Source organism: Salmo trutta, chromosome 4 (assembly GCF_901001165.1).
Source record: "Salmo trutta chromosome 4, fSalTru1.1, whole genome shotgun sequence".
Taxonomy (NCBI): Eukaryota; Metazoa; Chordata; class Actinopteri; order Salmoniformes; family Salmonidae; genus Salmo; species Salmo trutta.
The window spans coordinates 26,841,078-26,861,120 of NC_042960.1; the positions used below are offsets into that span (position 1 = coordinate 26,841,078).

The 20,043-nt window shown below is 40.2% G+C and overlaps 1 protein-coding gene across 8 annotated transcripts in view; it reads right to left on the reverse strand.

Moving 5' to 3' along the window:
* Window positions 1–340: 340 nt before the first annotated feature.
* Window positions 341–20,043, reverse strand: part of LOC115192178 (discs large homolog 1-like protein) — a 218,006-nt gene continuing 198,303 nt past the window's right edge. For all 8 annotated transcript variants that reach the window (XM_029750381.1, XM_029750384.1, XM_029750388.1 and 5 more), the window contains 8 exons: window positions 18,758–18,824; window positions 10,262–10,283; window positions 8,146–8,196; window positions 3,305–3,406; window positions 2,786–2,958; window positions 2,599–2,708; window positions 2,349–2,440; window positions 341–1,477 (listed from right to left, as the gene is read on the reverse strand). In XM_029750381.1, coding sequence (XP_029606241.1) covers window positions 1,371–1,477; window positions 2,349–2,440; window positions 2,599–2,708; window positions 2,786–2,958; window positions 3,305–3,406; window positions 8,146–8,196; window positions 10,262–10,283; window positions 18,758–18,824 — 724 coding nt within the window. In that variant the 3' untranslated portion in view covers window positions 341–1,370. The remainder of the gene's footprint in view (window positions 1,478–2,348; window positions 2,441–2,598; window positions 2,709–2,785; window positions 2,959–3,304; window positions 3,407–8,145; window positions 8,197–10,261; window positions 10,284–18,757; window positions 18,825–20,043) is intronic.

Below are 20,043 nucleotides of genomic sequence, written 5' to 3' on the forward strand. Positions count from 1 at the left end.
CACACCTGTTAATTGAAATGCATTCCAGGTAACTACCTCATGAAGCTGGTTGAGAGAATGTCAAGAGTGTGCAAAGCTGTCATCACGGCAAAGGGTGGCCACTATAGAATCTCAAATATATTTTGATTTGTTTAACACTTTAGGTTACAGCATGATTCCATGTGTTATTTCATTGTTTTGATGCCTTCACTATTATTCTACAATGTATAAAATAGTAAAATAAAGAAAAATAATGGATTGAGTAGGTGTCCAAACTTTGACTGATACTGTATATATTAATATTCATAAACTGTACCTTTGACAAAAAAAGAAAATAAATCCCCATATCTGCAAGAGTTTAAGTAAAGCTCAATATAGATATTTTATTATAACAAAATAGGCAGTAGACTGAAGGTTAAATATCAGTTAAAATCTCAGTGTACAATTCATTATTTTGCATCAGTGTTTTGCTTCTAAAATTAGTACATGGACACCTGGAGTCAGTTTAAAAACAGCCATTCATTCATTCACTCTATTTCTGGTCAGGAAGTAGACCCCCCCAAAAGCTTAGTGATATGAATAGATTAAAACCATCATGGATCGTAGTGAACGAAGGCGGCTAATGATAGAAAACGACTCACCTAGTTACCTCTGTGCAGTTCGAAAAGACTAAAACAGGTATGTATGGCTGCTTCAGATGAGCAGAGACGCAGTTGGTGTGCATGGATATACAACATGTGAAAATAATGGCTATGAGTAATGCAGTTCAGATACAAGTCTAAATGAGAAATAAAGAAGAAAAAAACGTGACAAGAAAATAATCAAAATTGTCCGAAACATGCTCTTTAAAGCTATAACGTGCTAAGTTTTGCCTCATGTCATTTCCTTTGACGAACCTAAACATGAAAAAAAAGGAACAAATATATAATTAATATTGCATCTAAATCATGTTCCTTAAACATTAAGGAATTGTACCAAAAAAATCTCCCCATAAGCAAGAAAAACATCCAGAGACAAGGTCCAGACACCAGTCAGAGACAGCCCAAGAAAACCCCAGAGAGTGTATGTTTGTGTGTGAGAGAAAGAGACAGCATTAAATAATTTTGTGTGTGTGAGGGAGAAAGATAGATCTTCAACTCCAACGCGTGATCAGCTCTCTAGCCAGTGTGACAGAGGGGAGCAGGGTGGTGTGTGTGAGAGAAAGATGGAGACGTGTGTGTATATATGTATGCATGCATGTATGCATGTATGTGTAGGAAGGGGGTGCTAAGCTCCGGGCAAGAGGGCCAGCGATCACAGCAGGCCAGGTTGGTAAAAATAAAAAGACGTAAAATCAGAGAAGACATGAAGACCACTTAAAGAAAATAAGGGTAATCTCTTCTGTCCTCCTTTCACAACTTCTCCTTGGCAGGCACCCAGATAAAGGGTCCCGACTGCTCCTCGATTATGATTTTCACCGCGTTGTAGATCTCCTCCAGAGAGTCCCCCTGGACTATAGCTGCAGCGACACAGAGGGGATATACATTAAACACATCACTACATTGCAGTGATAGACTAGCGTCCTGTCTAGGAAGTGTACTTGTAGATTAAGCTGCCACCATGCTACAGAAACAGGATATAGGCTCCTGATCCTATGAGCCATTCCGTCTCGCACAAGCCAAGGCTCGAGCAAGGCTACTTACTACATCTCAAAGATACTAAATGCATACACTGAGTACACAAAACATTAGGAACAACTTCCTAATATTGAGTTGCACCACCCCATTATGCCCTAAGAACAAATTCAATTTACGGGGCTTGGACTCTACACAGTGTTGAAAGCGTTCCACAGGAATGCTGTCCGATGTTAACTCCAATGCTTCCCACAGTTGTGTCAAGTTGGCTGGATGTCCTTTGGGTGACAGACCTTTGATACACACAGGAAACGGTGGAGTGTAAAAAAACCCAGCAGTGTTGCAGTTCTTGACACAAACCGGTGCCCCTGGCACCTACTACCATATCCCGTTCAAAGGCACATACATCTTTTGTCGTGTCCATTCACCATCTGAATGGCACAAATACACAATCCATGTGTCAATGCTTAAAAATCCTTCTTTAACCTGCCTCCTTCATTTACACTGATTGAAGTGTATTTAACAAGTGACATCAATAAGGGATCACAGCTTCATCGAATCAGTCTGTCATGGAAAGAGGTGATCTTAATGTTTTGTATACTCAGTATATATTATAGCAAGGACAGGCTTTCCCGTATTTTGCCCATTATTTAATTCAGGGATCTGCTACAGACACTTGTCATCATGCTAAGTGCAGAAATAGATGTAGTGTATGAAGCAGGTTGAGAATGGACTGGTGTGGGGGGCTGGACTCACCAGTGAAGTGCTCAGTGAACTCCTGCTCCAGTTTTATGGCTCTGTCAAACGTCTTCCTCCCCTGCTCCTCTGTTAGCCTCTTATTTATCTCTCTATAGGGAGGAGAGAGAGCGCGAGAAAGAATGACTAAGACGTTGCCCTATGTACAGCTAGTAGGTGACTGAATAAAAACACACTGAGTCTGAACTCTTAATTGCCATTGCTTTGGCCTCTTAATATGAAAATGACATGTTGAATCAAAACAACTTACAGGATATTCTCCACAGACTTGGGCCTGACGAAAATAGCGATGGGGTAGAGCATGGTCGACTGTAGTCGTTTGATGGCGTTGCCTGAAACATCCAGGATGCAATGCTTCCCCTGGACATAAAGAGCAATAGAGAAGAGAAGACAACACATCACAACAGCCATATGCTGACACATCCTCCTCTACTCACCTTCTCAGCGACCTCCCGTACAGACTGGATGCTGGTTCCATACAGGTGGTTGTTGTATTGGCCTGCCTCGATGAACTTGTGATCCTGGATGTCTTTCTCCATCTGCTCCCTGGACACCACAAAATGGTAGTCTCTGGCATCCACCTCGTAATCCCGTTTTAGTCTGGTCGTGTCTGGAAAACCAAACAGATCGTTTCATGGAAATGTAGTTATATTTGTTTGATACATTTAATTAATCGACAACTCTTTGCAAACTCGTTATCACACCTTTAGGTACAAGACAAGGGTCAACATAGGGTGACAGATAGCCTAGTGGTTAAGAACGTTGGGTCAGTAATCAAAAGGTTGCTGGTTCACAACTCTGAGCTGACTAGGTGAAAAATCTGTCGATATGCCCTTGAGAAAGGTATTTAACCTTAATTGCTCCTGTAACCTGCTCTGGATACGAGTGTCTGATAAATGACTAAAATGTAAATAAAAACATAAAATTGTGTATGTAACAAAAATGTTGGTTCTCACGTGGGACACAGGACCCAAATTTGTCAGGGAACTCAGAGATGAGGTCATCGTTGATACGGTCCTTCGTTGGCCCCAGGATGATGACGGGTCGTGTGTAGTTCACTGGACAGACAAGACGGATCTACTGTATCAATACTGCCCTTGTATAAGCAAAAGTATTCACCCCCCTTGCATTACAATCTGTAATTTAAATTGATTTTTATTTGGATTTCATGTAATGGACATATACAAAATAGTCCAAATTGGTATAGTGAAAAAAATAACTTCTTTCAAAAGTGCAAACATTTTTTTCTGAAAAGAGGTAGGTGCATATGCATTCACCCCTTTTGCTATGAATAAGATCTGGTGAAACCAGTTACCTTCAGAAGTCACATAATTAGTAAAATAAAGTCCACATCTGTGTGCATTCTAATTGTCACATGATCTCAGTACATAGTTGAAGTCGGAAGTTTACATACACCTTAGTCAAATATATTTAAACTCAGTTTCACAATTCCTGACATTTAATCCTAGTAAAAATTCCCTGTCTTAGGTCAGTTAGGATCACCACTTTATTTAAGAATGTGAAATGTCAGAATAATAGTAGAGAACATTTTATTTCAGATATTATTTCTTTCATCACATCCCCAGTGGTTCAGAAGTTTACATACACTCAATTAGTATTTGGTAGCATTGCCTTTAAATTGTTCAACTTTTGTCAAACGTTTCGGGTAGCCTTCCACAAGCTTCCCACAATAAGTTGGGTGAATTTTGGCCTATTCCTCCTGACAGAGCTGGTGTAACTGAGTCAGGTTTGTAGGCTTTCTTGCTCACACACGCTTTTTCAAATCTGCCCACTATAGGATTGAGGTCAGGGCTTTGTGATGGCCACTCCAATACCTTGACTTTGTTGTCCTTAAGCCATTTTGCCACAACTTTGGAAGTACGCTTGGAGTCATTGTTCATTTGGAAGACCCATTTGCGACCAAGCTTCAACTTGCTGACTGATGTCTTGAGATGTTGCTTCAATATATCCACATAATTTTCCTGCCTCATGATGCCATCTATTTTGTGAAGTGCACCAGTCCCTCCTGCAGCAAAGCACCCCCACAACATGATGCTGGCACCCCCGTGCTTCATGGTTGGGATGGTGTTTTGGCTTGCAAGCCTTCCCCTTTTTCCTCCAAACATAATGGTCATTATGGCCAAACAGTTCTATTTTTGTTTCATCAGACCAGAGGACATTTCTCCAAAAAGTACAATCTTTGTCCCCATGTGCAGTTGCAAACCTTAGTCTGGCTTTTTTTATGGCAGTTTTGGAGCAGTGGCTTCTTCCTTGCTGAGCTGCCTTTCAGGTTATGTCTATATACGACTCGTTTTATTGTGGATATAGATACTTTTGTACCCGTTTCCTCCAGCATCTTCACAAGGTCCTTTGCTGTTGTTCTGGGATTGATTTGCACTTTTCGCACTAAAGTACATTCATCTCTAGGAGACAGAATGTGTCTCCTTCCTGAGCGGTATGACGGCTGCGTGGTCCCATGGTGTTTATACTTGCGTACTATTGTTTGTACAGATGAACGTGGTACCTTCATGTGTTTGGAAATTGCTCCCAAGGATGAACCAGACTTGTGGAGGTCTACAATATATTTTCTGAGGTCTTGGCTGATTTATTTTGATTTTCCCATGATGTCAAGCAAAGAGGCACTGAGTTTGAAGGTAGGCCTTGAAATATATCCACAGGTACACCTCCAATTGACTCAAATGGTATCAATTAGCTGATCAGAAGCTTCTAAAGGCAAGACATAATTTTCTGGAATTTTCCAAGCTGTTTAAAGGCACAGTCAACTTAGTGTATGTAAACTTCTGACCCACTGGAATTGTGATACAGTGAACTAAGTGAAATAATCTGTAAACAATTGTTAGAAAAATTACTTGTGTCATGCACAAAGTAGATGTCCTAACCGACTTGCCAAAACTATAGTTTGTTAAAACCTCTCTGGCGCATGTGGGACGAACTCGTCCCACCTACGTAACAGCCACTGAAATCCAGCGGCGCGATTTTTGAATCGTTAGAAATACTATTACTTCAATTTCTCAAACATATGACTATTTTACAGCTATTTAAAGACAAGAATCTCGTTAATCTAACCCCACTGTCCGATTTCAAAAAGGCTTTACAACGAAAGCAAAACATTAGATTATGTCAGCAGAGTGCCCAGCCAGAAATAATCAGACACCCATTTTTCAAGCTAGCATATCATGTCACATAAACCCAAACCACAGCTAAATGCAGCACTAACCTTTTATGATCTTCATCAGATGACACACCTAGGACATTGTGTTATACAATACATGCCTGTTCAATCAAGTTCATATTTATATCAAAAAACAGCTTTTTACATTAGCATGTTACGTTCAGAAAAAGCATAACCCCCGCAAACTTCCGGGGAATTTACTAAATTTACAGTTTGCTAAATTACTCACGATAAACGTTCACAAAAAGCATAACAATTATTTTAAGAATTATAGATACATTACTCCTCTATGCACTCGATATGTCCGATTTTAAAATAGCTTTTTGGATGAAGCACATTTTGCAATAATCTAAGTACATAGCCCGGCATCACAGGGCTAGCTATTTAGACACACACCCAGGTCAGCCTCCACCAAAATCACATTTCCTATAAGAAAAATGTTCTTACCTTGCTTGTTCTTCGTCAGAATACACTGCCAGGACTTCTACTTCAATAACAAATGTTGGTTTGGTCCCAAATAATCCATCGTTATATCGAAACAGCGACGTTTTGTTCGTGAGTTCTAGACACTATCAGAATGCTACATCACGGTCTCGAGCATGGCGCATTGGCGTGACATAAAATGTCTAAATATTCCATTACCGTACTTCGAAGCATGTCAACCGCTGTTTAAAACCCATTTTTATGCCATTTATCTCGTAGAAAAGTGATAATATTCCGACCGGAATATGCATTGAGCCTAAACAGCCGAATAAAATTTCTCCTCAGGAGCGAATCGTGCACGCGCCTCATTCAAAGGTCCTCTGAGCCGCCACTTGCCAAAGCCGATAATGTGTTTCAGCCTGAGGCTGCCTCGTTAACCTTCAGTTATTTCCCGGGTTCTGAGAGCCTATCGGAGCCCTGGGAATTGTCACGTTACAGCTAAGATCCTTACTTTTCAATAAACAGATGCAAGACGCACGACTCCTTGTCAGACAGGGTACTTCCTGCTTGAAACCTTGTCAGGTTTTTGCCTGCCATAGGAGTTCTGTTATACTCACAGACACCATTCAAACAGTTTTAGAAAATTCAGAGTGTTTTCTATCCAAACCTGAACAATAATATGCATATTCTAGCTTCTGAGTTGGTGTAGGAGGCAGTTAAAAATGGGCACATTTTTTTTCCAAAATTCTCAATACTGCCCCCTATCCCAAACAGGTTTTAACAAGACATTTGTGGAGTGGTTGAAAACAAGTTTTAATGACTCCAACCTAAGTCTATGTAAACTTCAGACTTCAACTGTACACACACATACATTCTGAAAGGCCCCAGAGTCTGCAACACCACCAAGCAAGCGACACTGTGAAGACCCAGGAGCTCCCATAACAGGTCAGGGACAAAGTTGTGGAGAAGTACAGATCAGGGTTGGGTTATAAAAACAATATCCGAAACTTTGAACATCCCACGGAGCACCATTACATCCATTATTAAAATGTTTTAAATAATATGGCACCACAACAAACCTGCCAAGAGAGGGCCACCCACCAAAACTCACAGACCAGGCAAGGAGGGCATTAGTCAGAGGCAAAAAAGCAACCAAAGATAACCCTGAAGGAGCTGCAAAGCTCCACAGCGGAGATTGGAGTATCTGTCCATAGGACCACTTTAAGCCTTACACTCCACAGCTGGGCTTTACGGAAGAGTGGTCAGAAAAAAGCCATTGTTTAAAGAAAAAAAATAAGCAAACAAGTTTGGTGTTCACCAAACGGCATGTAGTAGAGTCCCCAAACATATGGAAGGTACTCTGGTCAGATGACAAAAATGTTGCTTTTTGGCTATCAAGTAAAATACTATGTCTGGCACAAACCCGAAAACACCATCCCCATGTTTTTCCATCAACAGGGACTGGGAAACTGGTCAGAATTGAAGGAATGATGGATGGCGCTAAATACAGGGAAATTCTTGAGGGAAACCTGTTTCAGTCCTCCGTCTTCCAGCAGGACAATGACCCTAAGCATACTGCTAAAGCAACACTTGAGTGGTTTAAGGGGAAACATTTAAATGTGTTGTGACTTAACGATTGCTGTACACCAGCGGAACCCATCCAACTTGAAGGAGCTGGAGCATTTTTGCCTTGAAGAATGGGCAAAAATCCCAGTGGCTATATGTGCCAAGTTCAGAGACATACCCCAAGAGACTTGCAGCTGTAATTGCTGCAAAAAGTGGCTCTACAAAATATTGGCATTGGGGGGGAGATGAATAGTTATGCACGCTCAAGTTCTGTTTTTTTGTCTTATTTCTTGTTCGTTTCACAAAAAATATATTTTGCATCTTCAATGTGGTAGGCATGTTGTGTAAATCAAAGGATACAACCCCCCCAAAAATCTATTTTAATTCCAGGTTGTAAGGCAACAAAATAGGACAAATGCCAAGGGGGTGAATACTTTCGCAAGCCACTGAAACTAATTCTAAGATAGTTACTGTAACTATGATAACAAACCAACTAAGATACCGTAACCAAGTGAGATAACTAACTCTAATGGGGCAGTGAGAGCTGAGCTATCCTGTGATACTGCTGCTGTCAGATGATGTGTGACAGAGATGATAATGTAAGCTGTGTCTTACCTTCCTGCTGTGTGACTGGCTCGTAGGACAGGACGTACTCCTCCTGGCCACCTGATAGGACGGACAGAACAGGCGGCCATGTTTAGACAGATAGTGGCGATGCAGTAGATACTGTGATTATGGTTAGGAGTCAGACCAGCTGTTGCCATGCTGTGTGTGTGTGTGTGTGTGTGTGTGGGGGGGGGGGGCAGTATTCTCCTTTTCCCTGTTATAAGTGTGCGTATCAAAATGGAGATAACATAATGTCCCCCTTCGCTCCATCAGTACAGAACATTAAAAGAGTAGCTAATGTGCATGCATGCCATGAAGCTTGTGAATACGTATGAGCTGATTTGCTTTTCTTAAAAAGTATTTCATTGCAGTAGAGAAAGCAGAACACGAGCTGTACAGTCACAACAGCAGACTCTGTTCCTCTTACACAAATACACTGGTAAAGCTCTACATTGTTTTCATATCAATCCAGTAACTGCCCTAATACAGTGGTTCTCAACCTTTTTTGGTTACTGTACCACCAAATACATTTACAGTAGCACTGTCCAGAGTACCCCTGAAGAACCCTGCATGGGCATTTTACCAGTAAGCCTATGGTCTCATGAGTCTTATTGAGAACCACTGTCCTAATACGACTGCTATTTCAACATGCATCCCTGAAGTAGCTTGGTGACTCTAACGTGGGTGAGCCTCGGAGTATGCTGCTCAGACCAAACAAACAGAATAGATCATAAAACAGAAGATGGAGACATGCAAAACAGATGAAAGAATACAGGCAGCCCGTCGACGGAGGTAGGGATTGAGGGAGGGAGGGAAGGAGAGGGACACCAGGACATACGGTAATTACTTTCACTATCACTGGCATTAGAGGTTACATGCTCTGAAAGTATAACAAAGGGAATGTCAGCATCACACAAACATGTAGATACAGATACCCACTCCCACTGATGTCTATTGAGTTAATGTAATACAAGGTCACAACATGAAGACACACAGGATCACCAGGAGAGGGCAGTGCTAGGAACGTTTTGGAAATGGAGGTGTGAATATTGTACTTTGTAAAAACTATACCCTCTCAAGTTAGGTTTTGTGAAGGGCAGCGTGAAAGTATATCTGTGAGACCTTCCTCTTTCATCCTAAAATTTGATCACAGCAGGTCATCCTATCAAATCACATCAAGGTTCATGCATGGCCATGTCAAGGTCATAGAGTTTTACACACCATGTGTGTTTTTCTTTCCAACACTGTGGCCATTTTGGACCAGGTCTCTTGTAAAAGATTATACCGGAAGAAATAAAGGTGAACTAAAAATACATGTTTTAAGTTAACGGTTGAAACCATACTAGCACAACATCCAGCACTCCTGAAGGATCTTAACACAGCCAAGGGGGTAGAATAGGGATATTTTCAACAGAAAAAGTCCAACAAAAAGGTGATTCTGACACCTCTGTAACAAACACACATTATTGTAGTTTTGTGATTTTATATTATTTTTCATTTCTATTCGTTTTAAGATTAAAACTTTGGATCATCATAGTTAAGTCTTCTAGACTACACAGGAGTCAGGACTGTCTATTATGTCCCCTGCAGTACATTATTCTACAGACTATGTGTCTCTAAAAATGGCCCATCTATGCTGAGTAAGGGGAAACAAATACCAATAGTATTGAGGACCCTGCTGTAACAATGCAAAAGCAGCATACATGATCTGCAGTACAATACCCACCGACGAGTCACCATTTATTTAGTGACATCACACTGACTCGGTGTGCTGGTCATAATGTAATGCTAACCACAGTGTAAATGCTGATCAGTGTACAGAGGCTGATGTCAAGATGATCTGTTAGAAATATGAGTGTTGGGTAGTGTTACATGGATGCAATGTATGTTTAGAGGCACTGTTTGGGCTTTGAACGGAATAGAAATAAAGCACACTGTTTTGTGTATATGTTTTTATGTAATCAAACTAAGCCGATTGTCAAAATAGAGGCTGGATAACAGAGAGAGATTTTGATGACAATGCATTGGATGTCATAGCTAAGCCTTAAAGTACAATATTATATGACTGTGGGAGCCATGGATGAGCTTCAAATGGTTGTGTGACAGTGAAATCCTTGTGACTTACTCAGTGCTTTGTCGTCAGGGACCTGTGAAGTAGTCGTCAGAGAGCAAAGCAACAGGAGACATAACCACAAGAGAGATATTCATTACTGGAACACAACACGCTGTTCAACCGTCATGCACAACCGCAGCGCTGCACTGAACCCAAATGGTCAAACTGACCAACTGATAAACCAATGAGCAAAGCTACTGGAGACGCAGGCTCAGTCCATAGACCTCCCGTAGGGGTGGTAGGGCCAAAGGACCAGAGGTGGCAGAACGGAGTGCTCGGGTTGAGATGTAGGCTTTGAGCAAAGCCTGACGGTAAGAAGGTGTAGTTCCCCTTGCTGCTCCGTGGGCAAGCACCAGGGTCTTGATACGAGCTTCGACTAGAAGCCAGTGGAGTGTGCAGAGGAGTGGGGTGACATGACACCCCTAAAGATTCTTATAAATAAAGTAGTCAAAAGTTTAGTATTTGGTCCCATATTTCTAGCACGCAATGACTGCATCAAGCTTGTGACTCTACAACCTTGTTGGATGAATTTGTAACCCGATTCAGGAAACTAGGCGTATGTCACAACTTCACAGGAGAGCCATTTGAACCCAATTTTTTTACATTTATTCAAAATTAGTTCTTTTGGGGGGCAGAAATGCCTTCTCGGACATGTGAACTGTCATGTGCCTTAAAACCTGTTGAGGATCTTATCCCGATCTTATCCCGGTATTGGGATTCATTGTCATGTGACCATGGCGGGGAATTCAAAACTGCAAGAATAATCATTTCAAATAATCAAATAATCAACTATTTTCCTCCATTTGAAAGATATATCTCCTAAATCTAACCACGCTGTCCGATTTTCAGAGGCTTTACGGAGAATGCATAAAGTTAGGTTATGTTAGGAGAGTACATTGACAATAGCAGTGTGTAATGTTTAGCCAATTCAAAGAAGGGCATCAACAGACAGAAAACTAGCTAGAATTATGCACTTACCTTTGACAATCTGCATCAGATGACACTCATAGGACATTATGTTATACAATACATGCATTTTTAGTTCCATCAAGTTCATATTTATATCCAAAAACAGCATTTACAGTCGCTGTGAAATTCAGAATTTTTTTCGGCTCGAATGCTCCCAGTGAATCCAGCATTACAAATCACGGAATTACTATTCGAAAACATTGGTAAATTATAATATTGTCATTCAAAGAATAATATATTATCATCTCGTAATTGCTACCGAATGGCCAGATCTCAAAATAACTTTACTGGGAAATCACATTTTGCAATAAACTGGGTACTATGCTAAGAACAATAAGCTAAGCTATAAGCTAAGCTATACAGTTAGCATCATCTAATATCGATAAATAACATTGTAAATATCCCCTTACCTTTGATTATCTCCATCAGAAGGCAGTGCCAGGGATCCCAGGTCCAGAACAAATGTGGTTTCTTTTGACAAAGTTCATAATTTATGTCCAAATAACACCAAATAGTTAGCGTTCAGTAGGCTCCCACAAAACGAGTTGGTAGGTGTAAAGTCACGCCGAAAAGCTAAAAAAAACCTAGTAAATAATCTATTTACGTTTGTTCAAACATGTCAAACGTTGTTTAGTATTAATCTTTTGGTCCATTTTTAACGTGAAACATCAGTAAACATCAGTAATATTTTCACACAACCTATCAAGTGTCTAGAATAAACGATTATGACAAAGACACTCTTCTCAGATTTATGCGCAGGCGCAAAAAATGAAGTGATGACGTGTCAACTTCCTTGCATTCTAATTTGCTCCCTGTTCATCACAGATGCTTCAAACAACTTTATAAAGATCGTTGACATCTAGTGGAAGCCGTAGGAGTTGCGAACTGAATCCTTTCTCACTATGGTATCTATAAAACAATGACACTAAATAGTACAGTCACAAAATTCACATTTTGTTTTATCTATTTTTCACAGGTTTTTGCCTGCAATATGAGTTTTGTTATACTTACAGACACCATTCAAACTGTTTTAGAAAATTCAGAGGGTTTTCTATCCAAACCTGAACAATAATATGCATATTCTAGCTTCTGAGTTGGTGTAGGAGGCAGTTAAAAATGGGCACATATTTTTTTCCAAAATTCTCAATACTGCCCCCTAGCCCAAACAGGATTTATCAAACATGTATGCCATCTGTAAATACAAATAAAATTGTTAAATTTACGAGCCTTGTTGGTTAAGCCACAGAAAAAGTGAGCAACCTTCCCGCTAGCCATGATTGGCTGAGATAATGAGTGGGCTGGACATGCCGAGAGATGAGTTTGGATTGGTCTGTTGGAGCTGGTCAGTATGTCTAGGTAATGCGGCTTTTTAAAAAAATGTAGCGCGTAGTAAATCTGCATAAACCTAATGTCAAGTTAAAGTGTACTGTTAGCTAGCTTTTGTGTATGCTCTCCAATTTCTGGAGGACCGAGTTTTGAAAAATCAGTGGAATTCAGGTATGATAGCTAAGGAGATGGAGAAAACACCAGTCTGGATTACATCGCCAAACTAAGGGCAACCATGCATGGCATCAGACAGGAGATGCGTCCAACCATGATGTATACTGGTAAGATAGTCTAGCTAGCTACTTTCAGTTATTACATGTTTCTAATTTTGACAGAAAGTGGGTTCATTTCAAGTGTACTGTTAGCTGGCTAATGTTAGCTGGCTGACGTTAGCTAGCTAACGTTATGTGTATGATCTATTTTTCGTATCTCAGACACATTTGCTTGACTAGTTATAACCATAGAACCTGATTGGTTAGCTACCTGCAGATTCATGCAGGGTAGTAACATCATGAGTTGTGATTATGGTCCATTGTTTAGCTAGCTACATGTCTTACAAAAGACTCCTCTATTTTGACAAAGTATTTTCATTTCAAGTTAAAGTGTACTGTTAGGTAAACATTAGCTGGCTGGCTCGCTAACTAACGTTACATCATGTATTGGGATTCATTGTTTACCTAACTAGCTACATTTCTTAACTTGTTATGGATAGGGGGCAGTATTATCACGGCCGGATAAAAAACGTACCCAATTTAATATGATTATTACTCCTGCCCAGAAACTAGAATATGCATATAATTATTAGCTTTGGATAGAAAACACTCCAAAGTTTCTAAAACTGTTTGAATGGTGTCTGTGAGTATAACAGAACTCATTTGGCAGGCCAAAACCTGAGAAGATTCCAAACAGGAAGCGCCCTCTCTGACTATTTCTTGGCCTTCTTGATCATCTCTATCCAAAACAGGGGATCTCTGCTGTAACGTGACATTTTCTAACGCTCCCATAGGCTCTCAGAAGGCACCAGAACGTTGAATGACGACTTTGCAGGCCATGGCATTTGGATAGTGGTCGATCTGAGAACAATGAGACTGGGGGCGCGTGCACGAGACGACTCCATGTTTTTATTTTTTCGTCTTTGAACGAAAACAGGGTTTCCCGGTTGGAATATTATCGCTTTTTTACGAGAAAAATTGCATAAAAATTGATTTTAAACAGCGTTTGACATGCTTCGAAGTACGGTAATGGAATATTTTGAATTTTTTTGTCACGAAACGCGCTGGGCAAGTCACCCTTCTTTACCCTTCGGATAGTGTCTTGAACGCACGAACAAAACGCCGCTATTTGGATATAACTATGGATTATTTGGAACCAAACCAACATTTGTTATTGAAGTAGAAGTCCTGGGAGTGCATTCTGACAAAGAACAGCAAAGGTAATCCAATTTTTGTTATAGTAAATCTGAGTTTGGTGAGTACCAAACTTGGAGGGTGTCAAAATAGCTAGCCATGATGGCCGGGCTATCTACTCAGAATATTGCAAAATGTGCTTTCACCGAAAAGCTATTTTAAAATCGGACACCGCGATTGCATAAAGGAGTTCTGTATCTATAATTCTTAAAATAATTATGTTTTTTGTGAACGTTTATCGTGAGTAATTTAGTAAATTCACCGGAAGTATTCGGTGGGAATGCTAGTTCTGAACGTCACATGCTAATGTAAAAAGCTGGTTTTTGATATAAATATGAACTTGAACAAAACATGCATGTATTGTATAACATAATGTCCTAGGAGTGTCATCTGATGAAGATCATCAAAGGTTAGTGCTGCATTTAGCTGTGGTTTTGTTTTTTGTGACATTATATGCTAGCTTGAAAAATGGGTGTCTGATTATTTCTGGCTGGGTACTCTGCTGACATAATCTAATGTTTTGCTTTCGCTGTAAAGCCTTTTTGAAATCGGACAGTGTGGTTAGATAAAGGAGAGTCTTGTCTTTAAAATGGTGTAAAATAGTCATAGGTTTGAAAAATGGAAGTTTTGGGATTTTTGAGGAATTTGTAATTCACGCCACGCCTATCATTGGATATTGGAGCAGGTGTTTCGCTAGCGGAACGTCTAGATGTAAGAGACTTATCTTAGTGTGCCAGAGCGCAGAATAATTTTTGAACACTCAACACCTGTTGAATATGGCCGGTGTCAGTAAACGTCGGCCACAAAGCCTAATTCAATTGTTGCCAGCTGCAGTTACAGTCACCAATGCTCTGGATAACATGAAAACTGCCTAAACAGCTCTGCTAGGGGGAGTAAAATGGTCAAAGTGGGGTGTTCTCTCATGTGTCTGGAAGTAGCTGGCCAATGTTAGCCAGTTTGCTTGGGTGCTTGACTGTCGTGAGGTAAGAGCTTTTGGAACAACCCTACTTATTGGTCAGAGCGTCCAGTGCGCTCTGAACGCGAAACGCTCTGAATTTACAAATGGACAATCTGACAGCGCAGTTGCAGTCACCAACGCTCTGGATAACATAACAGCCTAACCAGCTCTGCTAGGATGAGTAATGTTCAGTGAGCTGTTCTCTCTTAGATGTCTGGAAGTAGCTGGCAAGTTAGTACAGAACAGTCAGATCAACCCTTAAAGAGATGGGTGGGGCTAAGAGGGTGTGAACAATGCTGAATGGGTGTAAACAAAGGGCTCTCCAATAGTAGTACCAAAACATTTAAAGACGGTTCTCAAAAGTGAGTTTACAAGTTGATCAACTTTCAAAGCAGAATTACTTTCCCATTGTTTCCTCAAATGCAGTGTATGATATACCATTTTGTAGCACTGAGTCTTTACTTTCATCCAATATAAAAAAACAGAAATTCAAATGTTGCTACATAAGATCGAATTCCAGGTGGTTAGTCACATGCACTGTGAAATGCTTACTTACAAGCCCTTAACCAACAATGTAAGTCATTTTAGAGTCACTTTTATTGTAAATAAGAATATGTTTCTAAACACGTCTTCATCAATATGGATGCTACCATGCTTACGGATAATCCTGAATGAATTATGAGAAAGTTACAGAGGGTCAAAGATCATACCCCCAAGACATGCTAACCTCTTACCAATAACAGGGGAGGTTAGCATGTCTTGGGGGTATGATCTTTGACCTCCGTAACTTCCACAAATCATTCAGGATTACCTGTAATCATTTGTAGCATCCACATGGAAGCATTCACATGAATGTAGATCATTTTTAGGGGTATCAATAATTTTGACCCCCAACCTGAGAAAAAATATATATTACTTGTTAAACAAAATCTTTTAGTATGAAATAATAGAATTTCCCTTTTTTTGCATACAATATAGCTCAGTATTTGAATGATTTATTTGGGGTATTTTAGGTCATGCAATCATTATTGCTAATCTTTATAAATGGTGTAAATACATTTGCACCCCGCTGTATATAGCTGTAGCCTACCATCGCCATGGTGACTTTGCCACGTGAAAGGTAAACAGACAAACAGTGTATTCAGCACCAGTGTTCACTCCCCCAATTGTTTTTTACCCTCAGCAAATTTCAGGTCTGCTGAGTGCAAATTAAATTTTATGCAACTTCCAGCACGCATTTACTGTGAACACTAAGGCTGTTCCAGCTTTAAGTTTGTTAAAACTAAGTCTAAATAGGCTACTGTGGCTATTTGATTATAATGTAGGTCTACCATAAAAAAAAGAGAAAATGCATCATAACATTTTAACATGGAAATAGCTGTTTATCTTTCAGCCTACAGTAGCAGCCAATGTGTGGTGTTCAATGTAGGCCTACATTCCATAAGACTTTTGAAAAAAAAAACATGCCTGACATGTCCTTTAGACAAGGAAGTGACTGAAAATGTTTGTTTTTTTTAAAACCACTTTACAAAATAAACTGCATTTTTATTCCCATACCATTATTACAGAGAATCAGACAAATGATGCTACTCGCTGCCTACTTAGCTTATTCAAGCCTGTCTCAAAACACAACACTGCCCGTTTAAGACAACAACAAAAAAGCTCTTTACCTGACTCACTTTTCAAAGCTGTCTAGAAATGTAGACGTTTTGTGCTCTTGTAGGAAGCAATCCCTCCCCTATTGCTGACTACAAATGATCTATAACTGGGCTAATAACTCACTGACTAGCAAAGGATATTAACAATTTGCACTTGGCTGCATGCAGCTCTCCCTTAGATCTCAAAACAGAAGGGCTGAAATGTGTACTACGCATTTACCCAACCCCTCTGAATCATACACACATCTACTCACGACCGCTCATGCTGTAAACAGTCCAGTTCAAAGTAAAGGGCACAGATCCATATATAGCAATGGTCTATTTGCACATAGGCCTACTGCAACTCTGATTAGTTGTGCTGCACAGGTCTGTGTAGAGTACGGGCTGAGTCCTGTGTGTCAATGCAACAGAATCCTACTCCGATTCTGTTGCATAAACTCTTGCATAGTTTGGCATACTAAGTCTTGTTTCGGTATGTTGCATTTAAAGCGGCTAATATTGCGTTGATTCGATCACAATTGCCACAGTAAAGGGAAATGCTGACAGTGTTAAAAGGGAAAACTTTTGAAAGTTGAGTCTCTCTGTGGCTAATATTTGTTTGACAAAATTATGTTGCTAAACAAAGTTAATGTTGCTAAACAGGCTTCCTACAGTCAATTACACCTTTCATGCAATGGGCATTGCACATAATGTGTCCAAACTGGTCACAGAAGCTGGACAAAAATGTTGATGGTTTTTCAGCTGGTGATATTTTAAAACATTGGTGATGTACACTGAACAAAAATATAAATGCAACATGTAAAGTAGTTTCATTAACTGAAATAAAAGATCCCAGAAATGTTCCATACACACAAAAAGCATATTTCTCTCAAATTTGGAGAACAAATTTTGTTACATCCCTGTTAGGGATCATTTCTACTTTGCCAAGATAATCCATCCACCTGACAGGTGTGGCATATCAAGAAGCTGATTAAACGACATGATCATTACACAGGTGCACCTTGTGATGGGGACAATAAAAGGCCACTAAAATGTGCAGTTTTGTCACACAACACAATGCCACAAATGTCTCAAGTTGAGGGAGCATGCAATTGGCATGCTGACTGCAGGAATGTCAACCAGAGCTGTTGCCAGAGAATTGAATGTTCATTTATCTACCATAAGCCGCCTCCAACGTCATTTTAGAGAATTTGGCAGTACGTCCAACCGGCCTCACAACCGCAGACATCTATAACCATGCCAGCCCAGGACCTCCACATCCGGCTTCTTCACCTGCAGGATCGTCTGAGACCAGCCACCCGGAGAACTGGACAGTGGTCACGGTAGACATGCAGCCTCAGACTTACACAGACAGCCTCAGCCAGTCAGATATTAGTACATTCATTTTGGTTATATGGATAGAAAATAATAAATAACAACTTGAAATCTGTGTGGATCTGAAGTTTAGTACTCTGCCCTTAAAGCTTAAAAACATAAAAAATAAAGTCATAAGAATACTTGCATGCTCAGTTTTGAGAGGTCAGTGTTCTTTCTGATAATGATTGTGCACCGAACTGTGACTAGACTATGGTTTCTGAGCAGGTAACACATTAATTAGCTCTATATAGGGAAGGAATGGAGATATCATTATGCTGCTCTGAACAACACCTGGGATAATATTAGATGAGATTAAGTTTGTAATGATGTGATATTTAGTTTTAGGACCATATTTACTCAAGTGTTTATGGATTTTAACAAAGCTTAAACTATCTTAAAAACGTTTGCAAACCTAACTATCTTGAAGAGTATGTTATTGTTGTGATGGAGTGAGAGTGTGGGTGTGTGATGGCTGGTATATTCCTGCGCGTTGGCTACATCTGCTTGCCAGGATAGAGGATGGCCCTGAAGGGTAAGAGCTTAATTACACACACCTGAATATAATTAGCTTGGAGGTTGAGTGGTGGCTGTTTAAACTGGCTCAAAGAGGAGCTAGGTTTTTGGTTTGGTTTTACTGTTACCCAGCGCTGTGGCGCATTCTGTTTCTTTTCCTGGATAAAAGTCTGGGGTCGTTTCCTTGGAGAAAGGTCCATCTTGGTCTAAGCTTGTGTTACTTCACACTTTTGTCACTTGTGGGCCAGCCCGGCCCCCCGTCTGCTACATTGTAAGCAATATTTCCATAACAGCACTGATAATGTAACAGAGATCAACTCACCCCTTTGTCTTGAGACCTGGCATTGAATTTGACAGTCTTTAACCGCGCTCTGTCTTTTTTCTCTAACCTGCAGGAGAGAAGAGAGAGAGAGGGGCTGAGAAGAGAAGCGAGGGAGTGAAAGCTACACCCATGGGTCACTGATGAAACATTTAACATAATCGTGCCTTGAAACAAGCCAGGTATTTTTTTGCCGGGATATTGCGTGTGTGAAGACTCAAATCCCGGTTCCATCTCTATAGTAACTTCCACAGTACCCTGCTGAGATTGATGAGTAGAGAGGAAAGGGGTGATTCAGTAATGAGAAGAATAAAAGCAGTTGCCTTGAGGGAAACCTTTTTATTTCCCTCTAAGTGAGCCTTGGACGCAACATTACAACACAGCACCTGAAGATACTTTATCTACCAGTAATTAAGTCCCTGCTACATTTTCATTTCACTTAAATGAGACCCCGAAGGAAATATTTTCAGAATCCAAATCGTTCTTAAAAATGTTTAGAAAACAATGTGACTCTTTGCATTGCCTTTTCTTTGTATTTAATCCTACAAAGCAATTCTACAGAGCTCTATAAAGCTTTAGTTTAGAATGTAAATACTTTCCCTCCTATTTCTTAGTTTCCTTTATAATGAGGACATCACAGGAGAATGTGTCAATGCCTTGGAGAGCGGGAGTGAGAAGAGTAAAAGAACACAGAGCTCCAGATAAGAGAAGCTAACTGTCTTCTGCTCTGCATCAACAGCTAGTGTAGTACAGCTTTCCTTTAAGCTTTCACTTGGGTTAACAGCGGCCACAAGCTACTCTTCAAAGCATGGCCATTCAATGGCTGCTACAGGCTCTCTTTTCTTATTTCTTTTTTTACAGGCTATATTCATCTTAATTTCCTTCACAATAGCAAGCATCAGAAACAGTTTTACATTGCCATGCTCAAGATAAATAGGTTCACACTGCAACCATATCGTAGAAATCTGCAATCCTGTTGGCCTATCCACACAATGACTCATGCTTTGACATAGACTCCTACTCTCATGATATACAACTTTCTACAAAACACCCTGCAACTGCTGCCATGAAACAGAGTCAGGTGAGAAGTCAATTATCTGTCCATCACTCCTCTTCCAGGTGAGAGAGCGACGGAGGGAGGAAATAGAGGGGAAGCTTGACAGTGACACAGAGTAAGAGAGAAATACAGAGAAAGACTCAAGTCTAAAATGAAACAGCTGATTTAACATAGGAAGTGTAAGGCTAATGGGTGCGTTTGTTTCGACTGGATCTTTTTTTTAATTGAAAGA